Consider the following 16,139-nt stretch of genomic DNA (forward strand, 5'->3'; position numbering starts at 1 on the left):
CACTTCCTGGTTGTATGACCCTGGGCAAGTCACTTAACCCCAATTGCCTCAGCAAAAAAATAAAAAGTGAATGTTGAAAACGCTTTACATGTAATTGGAAAAATATTATTATATAGGAGGAAGAAATATACACATCTATAAGATTACTTAAAAAAAAAAAAAAGATGATCAGAGGAGTAAATACTGACCAGCATTGGTAAGAGGTCCCTACCACAATAAAACCAGAGACCCAGTCCTTAATCCTTTGCATTGTCCCCTATTGCATCTGCCATGTGAGTGTGCCATTTGTGTGGCTAAATAGACTGCTGTCTCAGTCTAAACCGACATGGGCAATGGCAAGTAGGATAAAGGATTTATTTTTAACCCAGTTCCTTCTGGGCCTGACTTATCTGGGAAAGATACTGGGAAACAGTGGGTGCAGAATAAAAACACCACGAAGGAAGCAAGTTTCATGATACAGTGGAAACAATATTGAATTAAGGGTCAGAGAACCCGGGTTCAAGTGCCAGCATTGCCACATACCAGTTGTTCAATAGGTGCACTGCCTTCTAGGCTCAGAGGCAAAATTGTGCTGGACAAAGATCCTTTCTGCAGCCTTCATTTTGGTTTGATCATTTGTTCAGAGTTTACCTATGCCGGGTGCTGGAAATAGAAAGAAAAACAAACAGTACCTGTCCTCAGGGAGCTCACACTTTGGGATGAATGAGCATCCAGGTTCGATTCGAAAGATTTCCAAGGAGGCAGCCCATTGCACCATGGGACAGCTCTAATCACTAGGAATTTTTTTTTAACTGAAATCTACATTTGCCACTTGAACCCAGCTCCAGGTTCTGTTCTCTGGGGCTGAGCAGAATAACCCTAATTCTTTTTTCATAAAGCAATCTTGCCACATAGCTAACCTGACCCCTTTAAATCTTATTTTCTTCAGACTAAAGTACTCCCTTAACTCAAGGGCGGTCGGTCTCTCTGGGTCTCGGTGCCCTCATCTATAAAAGTGGGGTTCCTGCCAGCTTTGAATTCTACTTTCCTAAATGTGAATTCTAAAATCCTCAAGGAAATGGAGGAGCAAGTTGCTTGAGTGGGAGGCGGGCCCCTGGACTCCCTTCTAAAGGTCCACAGGAGACCCCTTTGGTGTACCATTCACCCCAAGGTTGAGGCCTGATGGATGGAGAAATGCCAGCAGGGAGTCCCAGGGACTGGGTGGAGGAGGCTGAAAATACCACTTTGGACTTAGAATGGACAAGCCCTTCCTCAGACAATTTAACCCAATTCCATATAAGGAAAAAAGAGCTATTAGTTTCATCGAAGTGGGATGGGTGCCCTTGAATTCTACAGCACTGGAGGTCTTTAAGTGGATACTGGATGACCACTCATCGGGGAGGGGGGGGCTGCAGAGGGAGATAGCGGACAATCTGAGGATTGAACTCTGGAAGACTCCTCAAGAGTCCCGTCTAGAAGCATTTATTAATCATAAACTGGGTTCGGGGCACTGGGATAAGCACTGGAATACCAAGACAAACATGAAGCCAAATTGTAGGCCAGATCTTCATTGACAGATGGAGAAAGGGAGGCCCAGAGATTTTATCCACTTGCTCAGAGTCACATAGGTTCTACGTTGCAGAACAGAGCTCTATTTGTCCAATTCTCAAATGTAGTCATCACCTACATCCTGCCTCCTAAACCCCTACTGCTTTGGTACAGGTAAAATTGGGGGCAGCTAGGCAACATAGATTGCTGGGTCTACATGCAGGAAGATCCCTCTTCCCAAATTTAAATCTGGCACCAGATATGGCAAGTTTCTTTGCCAAGAAATCTCCCAAAATGGGGTTAGGAAGTGTCCGACACGACTGGAAAATGACCAATCAAGGTCACAAGTGAAGAATTTCCTGGCCTGAGCCAATGAAGGGACATTTTATAACAAGGAAAGTAGAACTTGGAGAGTAAGGGGCTTGCGCTGCAGGGTGGGAGCTCACCCATAGGGATATATTCATACACGTATGATCAGAGAACATGTGTAGCCATTGCCCCCGTTCCCACCAAGGAACACTCCAGAGTCTAGAATCAGAACCAGTGTTTATTAGCGCGATCCCATCCACAGGAACTTCCCTTGACCCCGTGGCTCAGGCCCCTTGTCTCCCATCTCCCCCCCTCCCCACAGTCTCCCTGTACAACTATTTACAGCCCCAGGGTGGCCCCCAAGGGAGGGGAGAAGGGGTTCTGATCTTCCATCCCAGTTCGTCTGGAGTTGCCCCCCCACCATGGCCACCGCCTTTGGGGCTGGGCTTCCCAGGAGAGAAGTATTTTTGTAGGGCAGGGAGATGGGGAAAGGCTGTGGCTGACAAATGCTGGCCCCAGCTAGTAACTGGATTCTCCAAGGCCCCCAGGTGGAAGGAGTCCAGAGGAGATGGCGGGCACCTGGGAGAGGGCCTGGCGTGGACTGCCCCTCTTTTCTCCTTCCCCCAATAAATAGAGAATAAATATCCTAAAATGCCCACTCTGCACCTTCCCACCAGCCCCTCTGCAAGACCCAGTCCTGGGCTCTCTGGGGCCGGCCCTCTGGCTCCCAAGCGTAAGAAGGGGCTCATCCCAGCATGGTCCAGGACCTCAGCCAGAGTGGGAGGCACAGACTCTTAAAACGCTCCCAGCTGCTCTCCTCTGCTCACTGCTCCCTCGTCCCTTCTCTTCGCATACGGTCCAGTCCTATGGCTTCCTCCTCTACCTCACCCTGGTCCCCTGCTCTCCTCTCCTGCCTAGAGATGCTCCTCCGGTTTCCTCTCAGACCAGGGGTCCCTCGTCCTGCTCAGGCCCAGACCCTGGCCTCCCCATTCCAGCCCCAGCCCACAACACCCACGCTGTATTGGCCAACCATCAGCCACCAGCCCCCTACCCTGACCCAGTCCATCCCTCCCTGTCTGTGTCCAGTCCTCCACCAGTCCCCAAAGTGGTTTGGCCCCTGCCTACCTGCCCAAGCCTGCTCTGCCCTGCCCTGCACGTGCTTATTCTGTGCCTGCTCCCATGAAACCTGCGCCCCAACCTGAGCTGGGGGAGGAGAGACGGACTCTCCATCCTCAGAAGTTCGGTCTCCCCAGTCCCACCACCCGTTTCCCGAGATGCCGGCCAGGGGCAGCTCTGGCTCTGGCCGCGGCCGGACCTTCCCCAAGCTTTTGGGTCTTCTCGCAGCGGACCGGTCCAGGGGATGTTCATCGGCTGGGGAGCCCGCCACCTTGGGTCCTAGTCCAGGCTTGCTCCCTTCGTGCAGACCAGGGCACCCAGTCCTTGTCCGAGGTCCTGACCCCACTGCCACAAGGAAGGACCAGGAAGGGGATGGTCCTGGGCTTCGGATCCCAAGGGTCTATGTAGGACTTACCAATAAATACTGATAAAAGGGATGTGGTGTGTGTGAGTGTGTGTGTGTGTGTGTGTGTGTGTGTGTGTGTGTGTGTGTGTATGTCTCTCTTTGTATATATATATAATATATATAGATATTTATATATATATCTTTTTATATTAAAATGGGACAGGGGGTAATGGCCTGGGGATGGGGGATGGTGGGAAAATAGAGATGTGATGAGATAGTTTCTGGCCCCCCAAGGTTTCAGGGGACGGGGCAGCAGCAATGGTGGTTTCATGTGTCCGGCTGGTGATTACGACGGTTTCGAGGCTTTTTCTGGTCCGGGAGCTCAGGGGTCTTGAGCCCCCCAGGGGCCTCTTTGTGGCTTGGGGGCGCATGGCGCCAGTATCCCTGACAGTACTGGTTGATGAGTCCCATTTCGGGCTGGGCCAGGAGCTGAGCCAGCTCCTGGTAGGGGGGCGTAGGGGACCTGAGGCCGGCTGTGGCAGGGTCAGCCCCAGGGGGCTGCAGGGCAGCCACGGCGGCGCCCGGCGGGAAGAGCACAGCATGAACGGCTTCTCGGCTGAGGACGTGCAGCTGGACACGAGTGACCACGTGCTTGAAGTTGTTCTCGGTGGCGGTACAAGTGTAGAGGCCGGCATCGCTCAGCTGAAGGGCCCGCAGCAGCAGGCCGGGCTCGGTCCGCAGCATGCGCTCCTCTGCTCGAAGCTGGAGGAACCCAGAGCGAGATCCTCAGGGGAACGGCCGGTGCTGCGGCCTCCTCCCCGGGGTTCCCGCCCTGACCTCGCCTTCCTTCTCTTTCCCCTTTTCTGAGGATTCTCACCTCCCCCCGGCCTTACAGGTCCACCCTAGCTCAGGCTCAGCCTTCCCTAAAAGGCCATGGGACAGCTTTGAGGGGAGATCTTAAAAGCCAGAGCTTTAACTTTAAGGAAGCTTCCTCATCTCTATCTTACACATTCGGAAAAATTGCCCAGGAATCCCCGGCTGCTCAACGCCAAACTGAAACCCAGCTCGCTGGTTTAGAGTTGGGCAGTGCCTTAGAGAACAGCTGGTCTAAACTCTTCCTTGGACTGGGGCAGGAGGGAGGGGCCCCAGCTGGGATTCCAAGACCAGGCTCTTTCCAGAGCACCCTATGGCTTCCGGGAGGCGGGGGCGCTTCTGGGGAGGGACCCCCTTGGCTCACCTCCTTTCTCCGGTCACTGGCATCTCTTTGGAAAAGCCACTTGATGGTGGCCTGAGGGGATCGGGGCTGGCACTCCAGGAAGGCGGCGCTGCCCTCAACCCCGTACTGCACCGACTCCACGGTGTTCTTATTGACTAGGAGGAAGAGCACCCAGGGCATTTCAGAATGCAGACTTACACCCTACGCATGCTTTCCATGTGTTTCTACATCACCTTTCTCCTGTCATTAAGAGCTTCCATAGGATATACCAAAAGAGGTGTCCCTTTTTTTCTGACATCAGGGCCCTCTATAATCCCTAGTCAGTCTCATCTCAGAAGCCCTCTTCTTCCTTCTGCTCCCATCACACCAGACTGTTCTCTTCCATCCAAAACGTGTTCTTCTGTCTCAGTGCCTTTGCTCAAGCTGCTTCCTATTCCACTTCCTCACCTGCTGAATTCCTAACCATCCTTTAGAAGCTAACTCAAACACCATTTTCTCTGGACGTGTGCCTTGACTCCTGGCCCCTTCCCCCGACTGTGGAATATTGTGAAGGATGTGAGATATTCAAAGGAAGTTAGAGCAGAAAAGACATTATAACTCATGGTTAAATGTCTTAATTTATAGGTGAGAGTGCTGAGGTTCAAGTCTCTGTGACTTTGCAACTGGCTTGCTCCAACTTAGTTTTTATTTCTTTAAATCAATAATCCTCTTCTACAGAAAGGAGTAAGTATCAAATAACAATAGCCTGCTATGACTTCCCAAAGACTTAAAATCATTATATTTGATAGTACGTAGAAGTTGGTTGACTAGAGGTAAAGTTTGTGTGTGTGTAGACGAATACAAAAACTTTACATTATATGCCATACTTACCATTGGAATTGAAACCTCTGCACTGACGAATGGGGTTGCCATGGCGGATGTCTTGGCGGCGGCTCCGTCTAGAGAAGAAAGGAAAGACTGACTGAAAGGAGTCCCGTCCACTCTACTTCCCCATCCTTCCTAGCATCCCTCTGACCCAGGGTGTTTAAGGGCTCCCCTCAACTCAGGGCCTCTGTTTCTTTCATAGACCGGTCCAGGGGCTCTCTGAGGACAAGAGTGTGGGCAGGGTGGGTTCCTGCTCAGACCAGGCTGGTGTCCCCGCTGTCCCCTGCCCGTCCCCCTCTGCCTCTTACCTTTTGGAGGAAGCCGAATACCGGGAGCAGAATTTGCCATCCCAGGCGCAGTAGGGGTCCCTGGCAAGGCAGCAGTCGGCACAGGCGGCCCCATAGGTGTGGCAGCGATGCAGGCCCAGGTGGGTTACGCCCACGGCAGAAGCCACATACAGTTGTTGCTGGGAAGGCACCAAGGGCTGGGTCAGAGTTCTGATCCCACCGGTGTCCCTCAGCATGTTAAGGACCTCTCTCTGTGGACGGGCCCCTGATCTCTTAGAGTCAGGAAAACCTGAATTCTACGTTTCAAACACTTTCTAGCTGGGAAAGTCACTTAAACCAGTTTGTCCCATTTCCTCAATTGCAAAATGGGAATAATAACCTCCCAAGATTGTTGTGAGAATGAAACACTTGTAAAAAGCTACAAAAATGCCAGCTCTTTCTCCTCCTAAATGCTATTATTCGGCCAGGATTATGGAAGAACCTTTCCTATGTTCAGTTTTCCTTTAATAATCCCATCTGCATACTACAAAGAGCATGGGACCTTTTATAGACCCAAGGTCAAGGTGGAAGTGGAGCATCTGTGTGACCTTGAACAACTCAAAGACCTCAGTTTCCTCACTTGTTGCAGTCCACAGTTTCTAAGGTCCCAGATCTGAGTACCCGTCCGGTCTCAAATTCTGCTGCCTCAAGTTTCCTCCACTGTTAATGAATGGGTGGAAGGATGCAAAGTCTCCCAAGGTCCCTGGCTCTAAGTCCATGATTGTATTATTCTTTTCCAGAGCTAAATCCCAGGAACTCATGACTTGCCAAGAAGCCCCCAGAGAGCACATGCACTAAGGAGTATTTCCCCAGCTCAAACTCCCACCCTCCTGTACTCAGGGATATTGTCTCTAAAAAGCTTTGGAGAAAAGAGTCTTGGGAAATTCCAAAAAGATGAGTCTTTGAAAAGAGGGATGGGATGAAGATGGCAAGAGAGGAACTTCCCGTCTTGGAGGAAACTCTTGAGACCTCTGTACTTTACAGAGGACAGGTTCAGGGGGATGGACTCCTGGCTCTGTCCTGCCTAGTGCTGGAGTGGGGACGAGAGGTATACCCAGAGAGCTGAGCAGGCACTCACCCGCTTGGAGGAGATGGTCATTGTCTTAATCGGAGCTGGAACCTGGAAAGAAAAGTCAAGGGAGGTGGGTAAGAGGAATGGGGATTTCTCCGAGACTCTGAAAACTATTCCCAGTCCCCCACTCTCTTCCCTCCCCCACTCTCTCCCTCAGTCCCCCAATCTCTTCCCTCCCCTACTCTCTTCCCTCCCCCACTCTCTTCCCTCCCCCACTCTCTTCCCTCCCCCACTCTCTCCCTCAGTCCCCCAATCTCTTCCCTCCCCTACTCTCTTCCCTCCCCCACTCTCTCCCTCAGTCCCCCAATCTCTTCCCTCCCCTACTCTCTTCCCTTCCCCGCTCTCTCCCTCAGTTATGGCCACTTTTCCCATCACTGTACGGGAGTACAAGCGACTCCCTTGTACATGTCACCGGGATGTTAAGTAGGGCCACCGCTGAGCAGACTCAGGGGTCCAAGTTGAGATTCTTCGATTAGGGTTAAGTTTAAGGGTCAGGGCTTGGGAATGGATAGTTTGGGATGATTGGGTTGAGATCATGAATCCCTGAGTCAGGGCAGGCAAAGAAATGCATGCTCGGGTCAGGCAGTCCCTGGGTTAGGGAAGGGGCTGGTAGGGGGGTCTCGGAGCAGGGAGGTTTCCACCTTGAAAACTTCAACCTCCTCCAGCATCAGCTCCTCTGTCTCCATGTCGTCCTTGGGCAGCACAATGACTTTCTGCACAGTGCCTCGGTCTGGAATGAGGAGAAGGGCCCTTTAGCAGTGAGGGATGGAGCAGGGAGGGGGGGGCGCTAAGGGGAAGGGGTCCCTGGCCTCTATTCCACATTCTAGTCTGGGGGGTCTGATCCTGCGCCAGCCTGGGAAGTGAGAACTCAGGGTTCGGGAAACAGAAAGGCAGAGGGAGCCTTCCCCCTGTGGACCCCGGGCACTGGAGGGGGGAACTGAGGAGGCAGCGGAGCTGCTGGACTCTTCCCAGCTTTGGACCAAAGGTAGCCCCCAAAGGCAGCAGAACCTAGATCCAGAATGAAGTCACACCACCAGCCTGCTCGCAGAAGCCACCTACGTGGCCCCTCACCCAATGCAAGGTGTGCAAGTGTCCCCACAGACACATGCACACATATCTTTATATATATATGCACTCTCATGCTTTATTATCATATTGATACACACATAAATACACATACTTATTTTATATATAGACACATATACATACATATATAGACACATTTATATATGTACATATATGTATTTATATACACACACATATATACACATTTATATACATATACACACATATTTATATTTTTATATATGCACATATACATGCACACACACACACATACACACACACACACACACATATATATATATATTTATACACACGCTTATCTTTATATACACATGCCCATATATTTATATATGTACATACTTTATTTTCACATGTATACACACATATTTTATAAATAGACACACACATGTATGTACACACCTATACACACACACAGAGACACACATTTATCCACACACACACACACACATGGGAAGGGATGCACTGGGCAGAGTTCTAGACCTGCAATCAGGAAGACTGGAATCTAATCAGACCCCGGATCAGCCACTGCACTCTGCCTGCCTCAGTTTCCCCAGCTTTAAAACGGGCACTCAGCTCCCACGTTGTTGGGGCGGTTACGGGGGCCCTGCCCGGTGCCTGGCCCTGTGCACCCTTTCATAAACGCTGACTTCCTTCTCTTCCCCTGCTCCTGAGCGTGAGCACGTGTGCTGTGTGCGTGACTGGGCAGTAGCTGGGGGACTTTGGTCGATGGCCCAGGGGCATCATGATCTCCGCCTTCTGCCCTCGGAGCCTCAGTTCCCTTACCTGTATAATGGGGGTGAGGACCTTACAGAGCGTTACTAAGAGCTCTGCAGACTCTGCAGGGCTGGGGGACCCCCTCAGGGGCTCTCACTGACGTGCAGGATTCGGGGGCGTGTGAACGTGTGGGTTTGTGGGTGTTTGCGGCCCCGCCCACCACTAGCTGGCGCCGGGCCCCTTTGCCAAGCAGACACAACAGCTGCTCCGCAGGGGAGCCTGCCAGAATTGGGGGTGCCCACTCCCTGTCCCAGCTGCCGGGGGGAAGGGTGCTCCAGAGCCCGGTTCAGGAATCGCTGGGGGGGGCGGGGGAAGGACTTTCCCCTTCTACTTCAAACACTTGTGGGAAGACAAAGGAGAGCTGCCCCTCCCCCAGGGCGCCCCATCCCCTCTGGACTCCTATTTCCCCCCTCAAAAGTTGAGAAGGGAACGGGCGGCGGCGGGCCCCTCCTCGGGGGGCAGAGCTCAGAGGAGATTCCCTCCCGCCCCCTCACCCCTTCCCCAGGCGGCCCAGTGTGTCGGAGGGTGCTGGTGGGTGTGGCGGTGGGTACCTGTGCCCAGGAAAAGCACCTCATAGCGCCCGTCGGCCGCGTCCACCTGGTCCACGGCGATGGTGGTGAAGCGGTAGCGGGCGTTGGTCCTGACCACCAGAGGCCGCCGCTGCAGGGGGTACACTGCATTGAACATCAGCGGGTGGGTGCGCATGAAGTTAATGACCTCGTCCGGGTAATCCTTGGTTGATTTCATCGATGGCGTGAAGGTGCCCCCTGGACACTGGAGTCGCCAGACACGGGGCCAGTTAAGAGGATGGGGCGTCCTGGGCCCTGCCCCCCCCCCAGCCCTGTAACCCCCCGGGGTTTCCCCAAGGGTATCAGCAAAGAGATTCCTGGGATCTGGACAATCCTCGGGAGCGCTATCAGGGTTCTAGATAATCCTCGGGCTCACTATCAGGGTTCTGAACAATCCTTGGGCTTGCTATCAGGGTTCTGGACAATGCTCGGGCTCACTATCAGGGTTCTGGACAACCTTCGGGAGTGCTATCAGGGTTCTGGACAATGCTCGGGCTCACTATCAGGGTTCTGGACAACCCTCGGGAGTGCTATCAGGGTTCTGGACAATGCTCGGGTTCACTATCAGAGTTCTGGGCATGAGGTCAGATTTTCAAGCAGAGGATCCGGGAGTGGGATCCAAGATGGAAACCACACCCCCACTTGTGGGAGTGGGCACGGGGGTGAGGAAGGTGCCCAGTTCTGAGCTAAAGAAGGGCCCGAGGAGCTTCTGCCCGCATGCACCACACATACAACTCACAGTGCCAGGGCGAGGATAGGGCATCTTGCCCGTAAAAGGCATCCACTGGTAGTTGGGCCCCTCCTTATGGGCAAAGGGTCCGTTGAAGACCATGCGGATATCAGCCATGGAGTACACGCAGACTGCAGAGCCCCTGAACACGGAGCTGGAGGAGGGAGAGGTGGGGCTGGTACGGCGCTCCTCCCCGGATCACCTCACCCCAGAGAACCCCCGAGCCCCCGAGCCCCGGCCACCGCATCCCTCACCCTGACGACGTGAAGACGGCATAGATGACGGGGTTTTTCACATCCTGGGTTTGCTGCACAAACACATCCTCTGTGCAGGAAAAAACAGGGAGGAGGTGACTCCCGGGGCCCCCTTGGAGTGGGCCCGGCCGTGGGGCGCCCCCTTCCCACCCCCTGCACGGGCACTCACGCAGCTCGTCAAAGTGGGTCTCAATGCCATCGGGGCCGGGGACGGAGCAGATGAGTCGCGCCTTCAGGAAGGTGCTCCATTTGTTTACCAAGCAGCAGTGACCCCCATCGTCGTTCTGCGGGCACAAACCGCCCCCTGCTGTGAGACTCCCCTCCCCGAGTCAGTCCCCTGCTCTGTCCTGGCGGTGCCCCCAGCCTCCAAACCTCCCGCAGTTAGCCCAGAGTGAGAGATGGGGGGTCTGCACCCCGAAGAGCCCACCCACGGCTCCCCCGGTGCCCTACCAGGCAGATGCGGCCGATGCGGGCGTAGACGGCCGGGCTCTGGGGGGCCTCCGTGGACTTCTCTCGGAAGAAGAAGTAGAGCTTGTCGTCATTCCGCTCGGCGCTGTCCGGGATGAGCTGCGCGTGCACGAACGAAGGATCTGAGATGGCGAGAGGGACCGGTCAGTCGGAGGCAGCCAGGCAGGATCCTACGGACGCGCCCCCACCCCTCGTCCCCCTGGGCCCCGGGGCCATCTCACCATTGAGCCAGCGAGAGTTATACTGGTCCGTCCTCATGGCCGTCTGTTTGCCCAGGGTCCGGAAGATGGCTGCGTCCGTGCCCATGAAATCTATGTACACGCCGGCATATAATTCTTCATCTGCAGAGAAAGGGGCCTTTGTGGGGTACTCGTGTCCGGGCCCCTTGGAGAGCCAGTCGGGGAGCCCTCTGCTCCCGACACCCCGAGCTTTATTGCCAGGCTCCTTCCTGCCCCTGCCTGCAAGGTGCTCCGACCCCCAGTGCCTCCTCAGGGACTTGTGGGCTCAGGCCGCTGAGGCTCCCAGAGAAGCCACAGGACCACGGGACTCTCCTCCTTCCTCGACCCCATCACAAGGACACTTATTTGGGGCATTTATTTCTTCCAGGCCAGCTCCAGCCACCCCGATCTACATCTGGCCACTGAACCCGGATGGCTCTGGAGGGGAGAGTGAGGAGTCCTCCCTCCCTTCAGCCCGATCCGCTTGCACGTCCCAGGCCCCCCTCCCTGATGTCCTTCGAGAACGAAGGCCGGACAGCATCTGTGACCATGCTGTGTGCCCCTCCCCAGGAGAAGGCAAACCCTTTGAAGGCAGGGACCCCCTTCGCTTTCGCCCGTGTGCTCTGCCTGCTTAACGTGGCTCCCCGTAGACATTTAATAAATGCTTGCTGAATGAACAAATCGGCCGATTAGTTCCTGGTACTGCCTGGCAGTGGACACCTCCCAGGCTGCCCAGGGGGAGGCTCCGGGAGGGGGGCAGCTGCCTTCGCCCTGGGCTTTCTCAGGCTTCTCCTACGGGCACTGGGCCTAACAGCTGTTCCCAAATGAATAAAGCCTGGCAGGACATAGCCTGGGAGCCAATGCCAACCTGAGGGAGGGCGTCATGGCAGGCTGGTCTGGATGGGGTGCTCAGACAGACAACGCCGTGAGGGAGGTCACTTAGCAGTCACTCGGGGAGCTTACTGACGTAAAGCACCTACTGTGCTGGTATATGAAGCACCTACTGTGTGCCAGCTACTTTGCTGAGTGCTAGAGATTCAAAGAAGGGCAACTCACACTTTAATGAGAGAGAGAACTTGCAAACAATCCCGTACTAAGGAAATAGAGGCGGGAGAAACTACAGACAAAGCTCAGAGGGAAGTCGCTAGGCTTTAAGGGGGATCAGGAGAGGCTTCCTGGACATAGTGGGGTTCTAGCCTGGAAACTATTCCCCGTTCCAAGTGTCTCAAACCATAGGAAACTGTGGAATTTAGAGCCAGAAGGGGTCTCACAGGTCACGTGAGCCGGTCCTCTTATTTTACAGATAAAGAAATTCCATTTCAGAGGGGAACTGCCTTGCTCAAAATCAGAGCCAGTACGAAACTGGAGCTGAACCTCGGGCACAGACGGAGAGCTTGAAAGGAACTTTGGAGTCATAGGTCAAAGAATTAGGGCTAGAAGGGATTCCAGAAGTCACTTTATGGATTAAAAAAACCCAAAACTGTAAACCTAAAGTGAGGTTAAGTAGTCACTTAATCTCTGTCTAAGACTTGAACTCAGGACCTCGGACTCCTGATCCAGAACTCCTTCCACTGCACCGGAGAGGATGCTACACAGCAGCTGCCCCCCATGCTGCCTACCTCAATCATCAGACATCAGACTGTCATTCAAAGCTCCTTCCAAACCGAAATTTTGCATACGGCTCCTCTCCCACTCCCTCAGCCTCTCCTGGTTTAGAACCCAGCTCAGGGTTCCTTTGAAACCCTCCCCGACTTTCTGATCTCAGTGGAAATCAGCACAGGCTAGGGGGGATCTGGGAAATCGTTGGGACCCGGCCCCTTTCCTTGGGAGGAGAGGACACTCACTGATCAGGGCAGAGACGCTGTCCACTTTGGGATCATAAGGACATTTGCCTTTTCCTGATTCCAGTTTCTCCGGCTCCAAGTAGAATATATAATCCTGCCGGGGAGAGATGGGGATTCAGGCGGTTAAGGGAATGGGAAGATATTCCACACACACAACCCTCCCACTGCGCCTCCATCAAATGCCTCATTAGAAGATGGAACCATAAGAAAGGATGGTAATTCCTGACAAAGCTCTGAACGTATTGTTATCCCCATTTTATAGATGAAGAAAACTGAGGCCAGAGAAAAGTGTCTTGCCCAAGATGATCTAGCGTCACAACCTGGCTACAAGGTCACAGCTCTCTTCGATGCCCATGGGAGAGACTCCCTGACTAGAGCCAGTAGCCAGTCCTCGAGCCAGAATGGATCTTACCCCATGTGCCCCCCGCCCCCAGTACTGAAAGGCTGGCTGTCAAGGGAAGGTCCATGCTAAGGACGAGGTGGACATTGGCCCAGCCACGGTGAGAGCAACTTTGGGAAGTGGCTTCCTGGGTTCCAGGCCCAGAGAAAGGCGCTGAGAGGCGACTTTGGGGGGGACCCTGCTGGTGAGGTGAGGTTCAGGAAAGTCCCAGCGGGACAAAGGCAGAACCTGGGAGAACGGGGGGTGGGGAGGGGACGCAGCTCTATTCCAGGCCTCCTCCTCAGTCCCCCCTTTCCACAAACCCTCGGAGGCCCAGAAAAGGCAGACACAGAACAGCGTCATTGGGGCCAGGCAGTGAGGAGGGCAGACCTGCCCCCAGAAAGATTCTTCAGGGAGCTCCCAAGCCAGAGAGGAAGCGGCATCAGGGATTCCCGGCTGGTCCCGAGCTTCCCTGCGGGCTGGCCTGACCTTTCCCTGGTGAGCCCGGGTCTCAGGGCCCCCAAACGCCTGCGTGCGGGGGGCAGCCCTACCCGTCGGTTCTCGTCTGTCCAAGGCCCCTAGCTAGGCTGTCTCTGAGAAGCTCCAGCCCGGCCGATCCCTGCCTGTGAGGAAGGCTCTGGGCCGGAGGGTTCCTGGCCCCTCATCTCCCCCCTCCCAGCCCTTCCCGCCGTCCGCGCCGGCTCACGTTAGTCCCAGACCGGCCACAGACCGGCCAGCGCGGGCCGGGAGGAGAAGCCCAAAGGCCGGGCCCCGAGCCGCAGCCCAGCCCTGGTCGCTACAGCCTCAGAACCCTGGGATTGCCCCAGGAGGGGAGGGAGGGAGCCTCAGTAAGACCAGGCAGACCAGGGGGGAAGTGCCACAGACCCAGCCTGGCAGGGGCGGGAGGGGGTGCACATGGTGGGCAGGGGAGGAAGGGGGAGGGGGGAGGCTGCGGCAACAGAGGAGCGGAGGTGCAGGAGCGGAGAGCAGCGCCATGGATGGTGATGGGAAAACACACGAGTGGCCCGCCCAGACCCGCCCAGACCCCCGCACGCACGTACAACAGCCGGGCCCAGCCCTCCACACACCGCACACCACGCCGTCGGCACGCCCACACAGGCCCACACCGCACACGGACCACCACGCTCTCACCTGCCCCCGGCTCGCCCAGGGCTCGCAGCAGCCCGAGCCGCTCTGAGGAGCCTGGGGCGCGCGTCCCGGTCACCCTGAGGCAGAGTGTGAGTGAGTGTGAGTGTGAGTGTGAGCGAGAGTGTGAGTGTGAGTATGAGTGTGTGAGTGAGTGTGAGTGTGAGTGAGTGTGAGTGTGAGTGAGTGTGAGCGAGAGTGTGAGTGTGAGTATGAGTGTGGGTGTGAGTGTGAGTATGTGTGTGAGTGTAAGTATGTGTGAGTGTGAGTGTGAGTGAGTGTGAGTATGTGTGTGTGTGAGAGTGAGTGTGTGTGAGTGTGTGTGAGTGAGAGTGTGTGAATGTGTGTGAGTGAGAGTGTGTGAGTGTGAGTGAGTGTGAGCATGAGTGTGAGCGAGAGTGTGAGTGTGAGTATGAGTGTGGGTGTGAGTGTGAGTATGTGTGTGAGTGTAAGTATGTGTGAGTGTGAGTGAGTGTGAGTATGAGTGTGAGTATGTGTGTGTGAGAGAGTGAGTGTGTGAGTGTGTGTATGAGTGTGTGTGAATGTGTGTGAGTGAGAGTGTGTGAGTGTGAGTGAGTGTGAGTATGAGTGTGTGTGTGAGTGAGTGTGAGTATGAGTGTGGGTGAGTGTGAGTATGTGTGTGAGTGTGAGTGTGTGTGAGTATGAGTGTGAGTGAGTGAGTGTGAGTGTGTGTGAGTATGAGAGTGTGTGAGTGTGAGTATGAGTGTGAGTGAGTGTGAATGTGTGTGAGTGTGAGTATGAGTGTATGTGAGTGTGAGTGTGTATGAGTGTGTGTGTGAGTGAGTGAGAGTGAGTGTGTGTGTGAGTATGAGTGTGAGTGAGTGTGAGTCTGGCTGCCTGCATGTTGGGGGGCACAAGGTTTGGGGAATTGTGCTGTGGGTGCAGCCCTGCAGTGAGCCCCGTGTGGGCTCCCAGTTGATGCAGGGGTGAGCCTCTTCGCCTGTGCTCAGGCCTTGGCAGAATGGGGGTCCCCACGGGTTCTTGCCCCCCCAGGTGGAGTCTTGGGGGGTCCTGGGAGCACCCACTGGGACAGGCGGATCAGGAAGGCCGGGGACGAGGACGGTTGGGACTCCCGTGCTCCAGGTGGGATGGCCCGGCTAAGGGGTGAGAGGGCCCGCTCTGTGTGGAAGGAGAGGGAAGATGGGAGAAGGGGACAGGAGGAAGACGTCCAGGGCCCCCTCCGCTGCTGAGCGCTCCAGCGGGGCTCTCCACGGCCCTGGGGGGAAGGGAGTCAGGACGCTGGGGCCGGGGAGGCTGAGGCCTGGGTCCCACCTGGTGCTGGGTGGCCACAGTTGGGCTGACAGCGGCGGCATCCGTGGCTCTGCTGCCCCGGCCTCTGGCCTGAAGGGTGTGTGTCAGCTCCACGGCCTGAGGAGAGGACAGAGTCGGGTTAGCCCCGGGGGCCGCCCGCGGGGCAGGGAGGGCGGCAGCAGGAGCCCGGACACACACACTCTCCCAGACACACTGGCCCGAGCTCCTCGGCACTCAACGGCTCGGCGCACGCGCACTCCACGCAGCCCCCGAGCCTTCTCCACGCGCGCTGGCCCAGCATCAATCTACCAGCCTCACGGTCTCACACGGGGGCCCCCCGGGAGCACACGTCTGCCCCAGGAGACCCCACGGGGGGCACACACATGTCGCCGCGGGCCCACCCAAAGCCCAGATGGAGATGAGAGAAAGCGGAAGCAGGAGGGTGAGGAGAGACAAAATGGCAGGTGATGGGAGAAGGGAGGAGGCATCCCAGGGTTCCCTCCCCCCAAAATCCCCCTCATATACTGACATGAGAATTGATGAGCTCCTCTGCATCCAAAGTAAGTGCTTGTTTTAGAGAAATGTCTTTATCCACCCCCCCCCAAGACGGGGAGTGAGGTAGC

At 55.3% G+C, this 16,139-nt stretch overlaps 1 protein-coding gene across 2 annotated transcripts in view; it reads right to left on the minus strand.

The window, feature by feature from the left end:
* Positions 1 to 3,453: 3,453 nt before the first annotated feature.
* The window catches only part of SEMA3F (semaphorin 3F), a 60,862-nt gene continuing 48,176 nt past the window's right edge, over positions 3,454 to 16,139 (minus strand). The window contains exons 6-19 of one of the 2 annotated variants that reach the window (XM_051986207.1): positions 15,538 to 15,633; positions 12,720 to 12,813; positions 10,879 to 10,998; positions 10,640 to 10,779; positions 10,359 to 10,473; positions 10,190 to 10,259; positions 9,945 to 10,089; positions 9,188 to 9,410; positions 7,418 to 7,506; positions 6,783 to 6,824; positions 5,687 to 5,844; positions 5,385 to 5,452; positions 4,536 to 4,669; positions 3,454 to 4,060 (exon numbers count right to left, since the gene is read on the minus strand). In XM_051986207.1, coding sequence (XP_051842167.1) covers positions 3,626 to 4,060; positions 4,536 to 4,669; positions 5,385 to 5,452; positions 5,687 to 5,844; positions 6,783 to 6,824; positions 7,418 to 7,506; positions 9,188 to 9,410; positions 9,945 to 10,089; positions 10,190 to 10,259; positions 10,359 to 10,473; positions 10,640 to 10,779; positions 10,879 to 10,998; positions 12,720 to 12,813; positions 15,538 to 15,633 — 1,929 coding nt within the window. In that variant the 3' untranslated portion in view covers positions 3,454 to 3,625. The remainder of the gene's footprint in view (positions 4,061 to 4,535; positions 4,670 to 5,384; positions 5,453 to 5,686; positions 5,845 to 6,782; positions 6,825 to 7,417; positions 7,507 to 9,187; positions 9,411 to 9,944; positions 10,090 to 10,189; positions 10,260 to 10,358; positions 10,474 to 10,639; positions 10,780 to 10,878; positions 10,999 to 12,719; positions 12,814 to 15,537; positions 15,634 to 16,139) is intronic. The other variant, XM_051986215.1, reaches the window with a different exon arrangement.

This window comes from Antechinus flavipes, chromosome 1 (assembly GCF_016432865.1).
Source record: "Antechinus flavipes isolate AdamAnt ecotype Samford, QLD, Australia chromosome 1, AdamAnt_v2, whole genome shotgun sequence".
Taxonomy (NCBI): domain Eukaryota; kingdom Metazoa; phylum Chordata; class Mammalia; order Dasyuromorphia; family Dasyuridae; genus Antechinus; species Antechinus flavipes.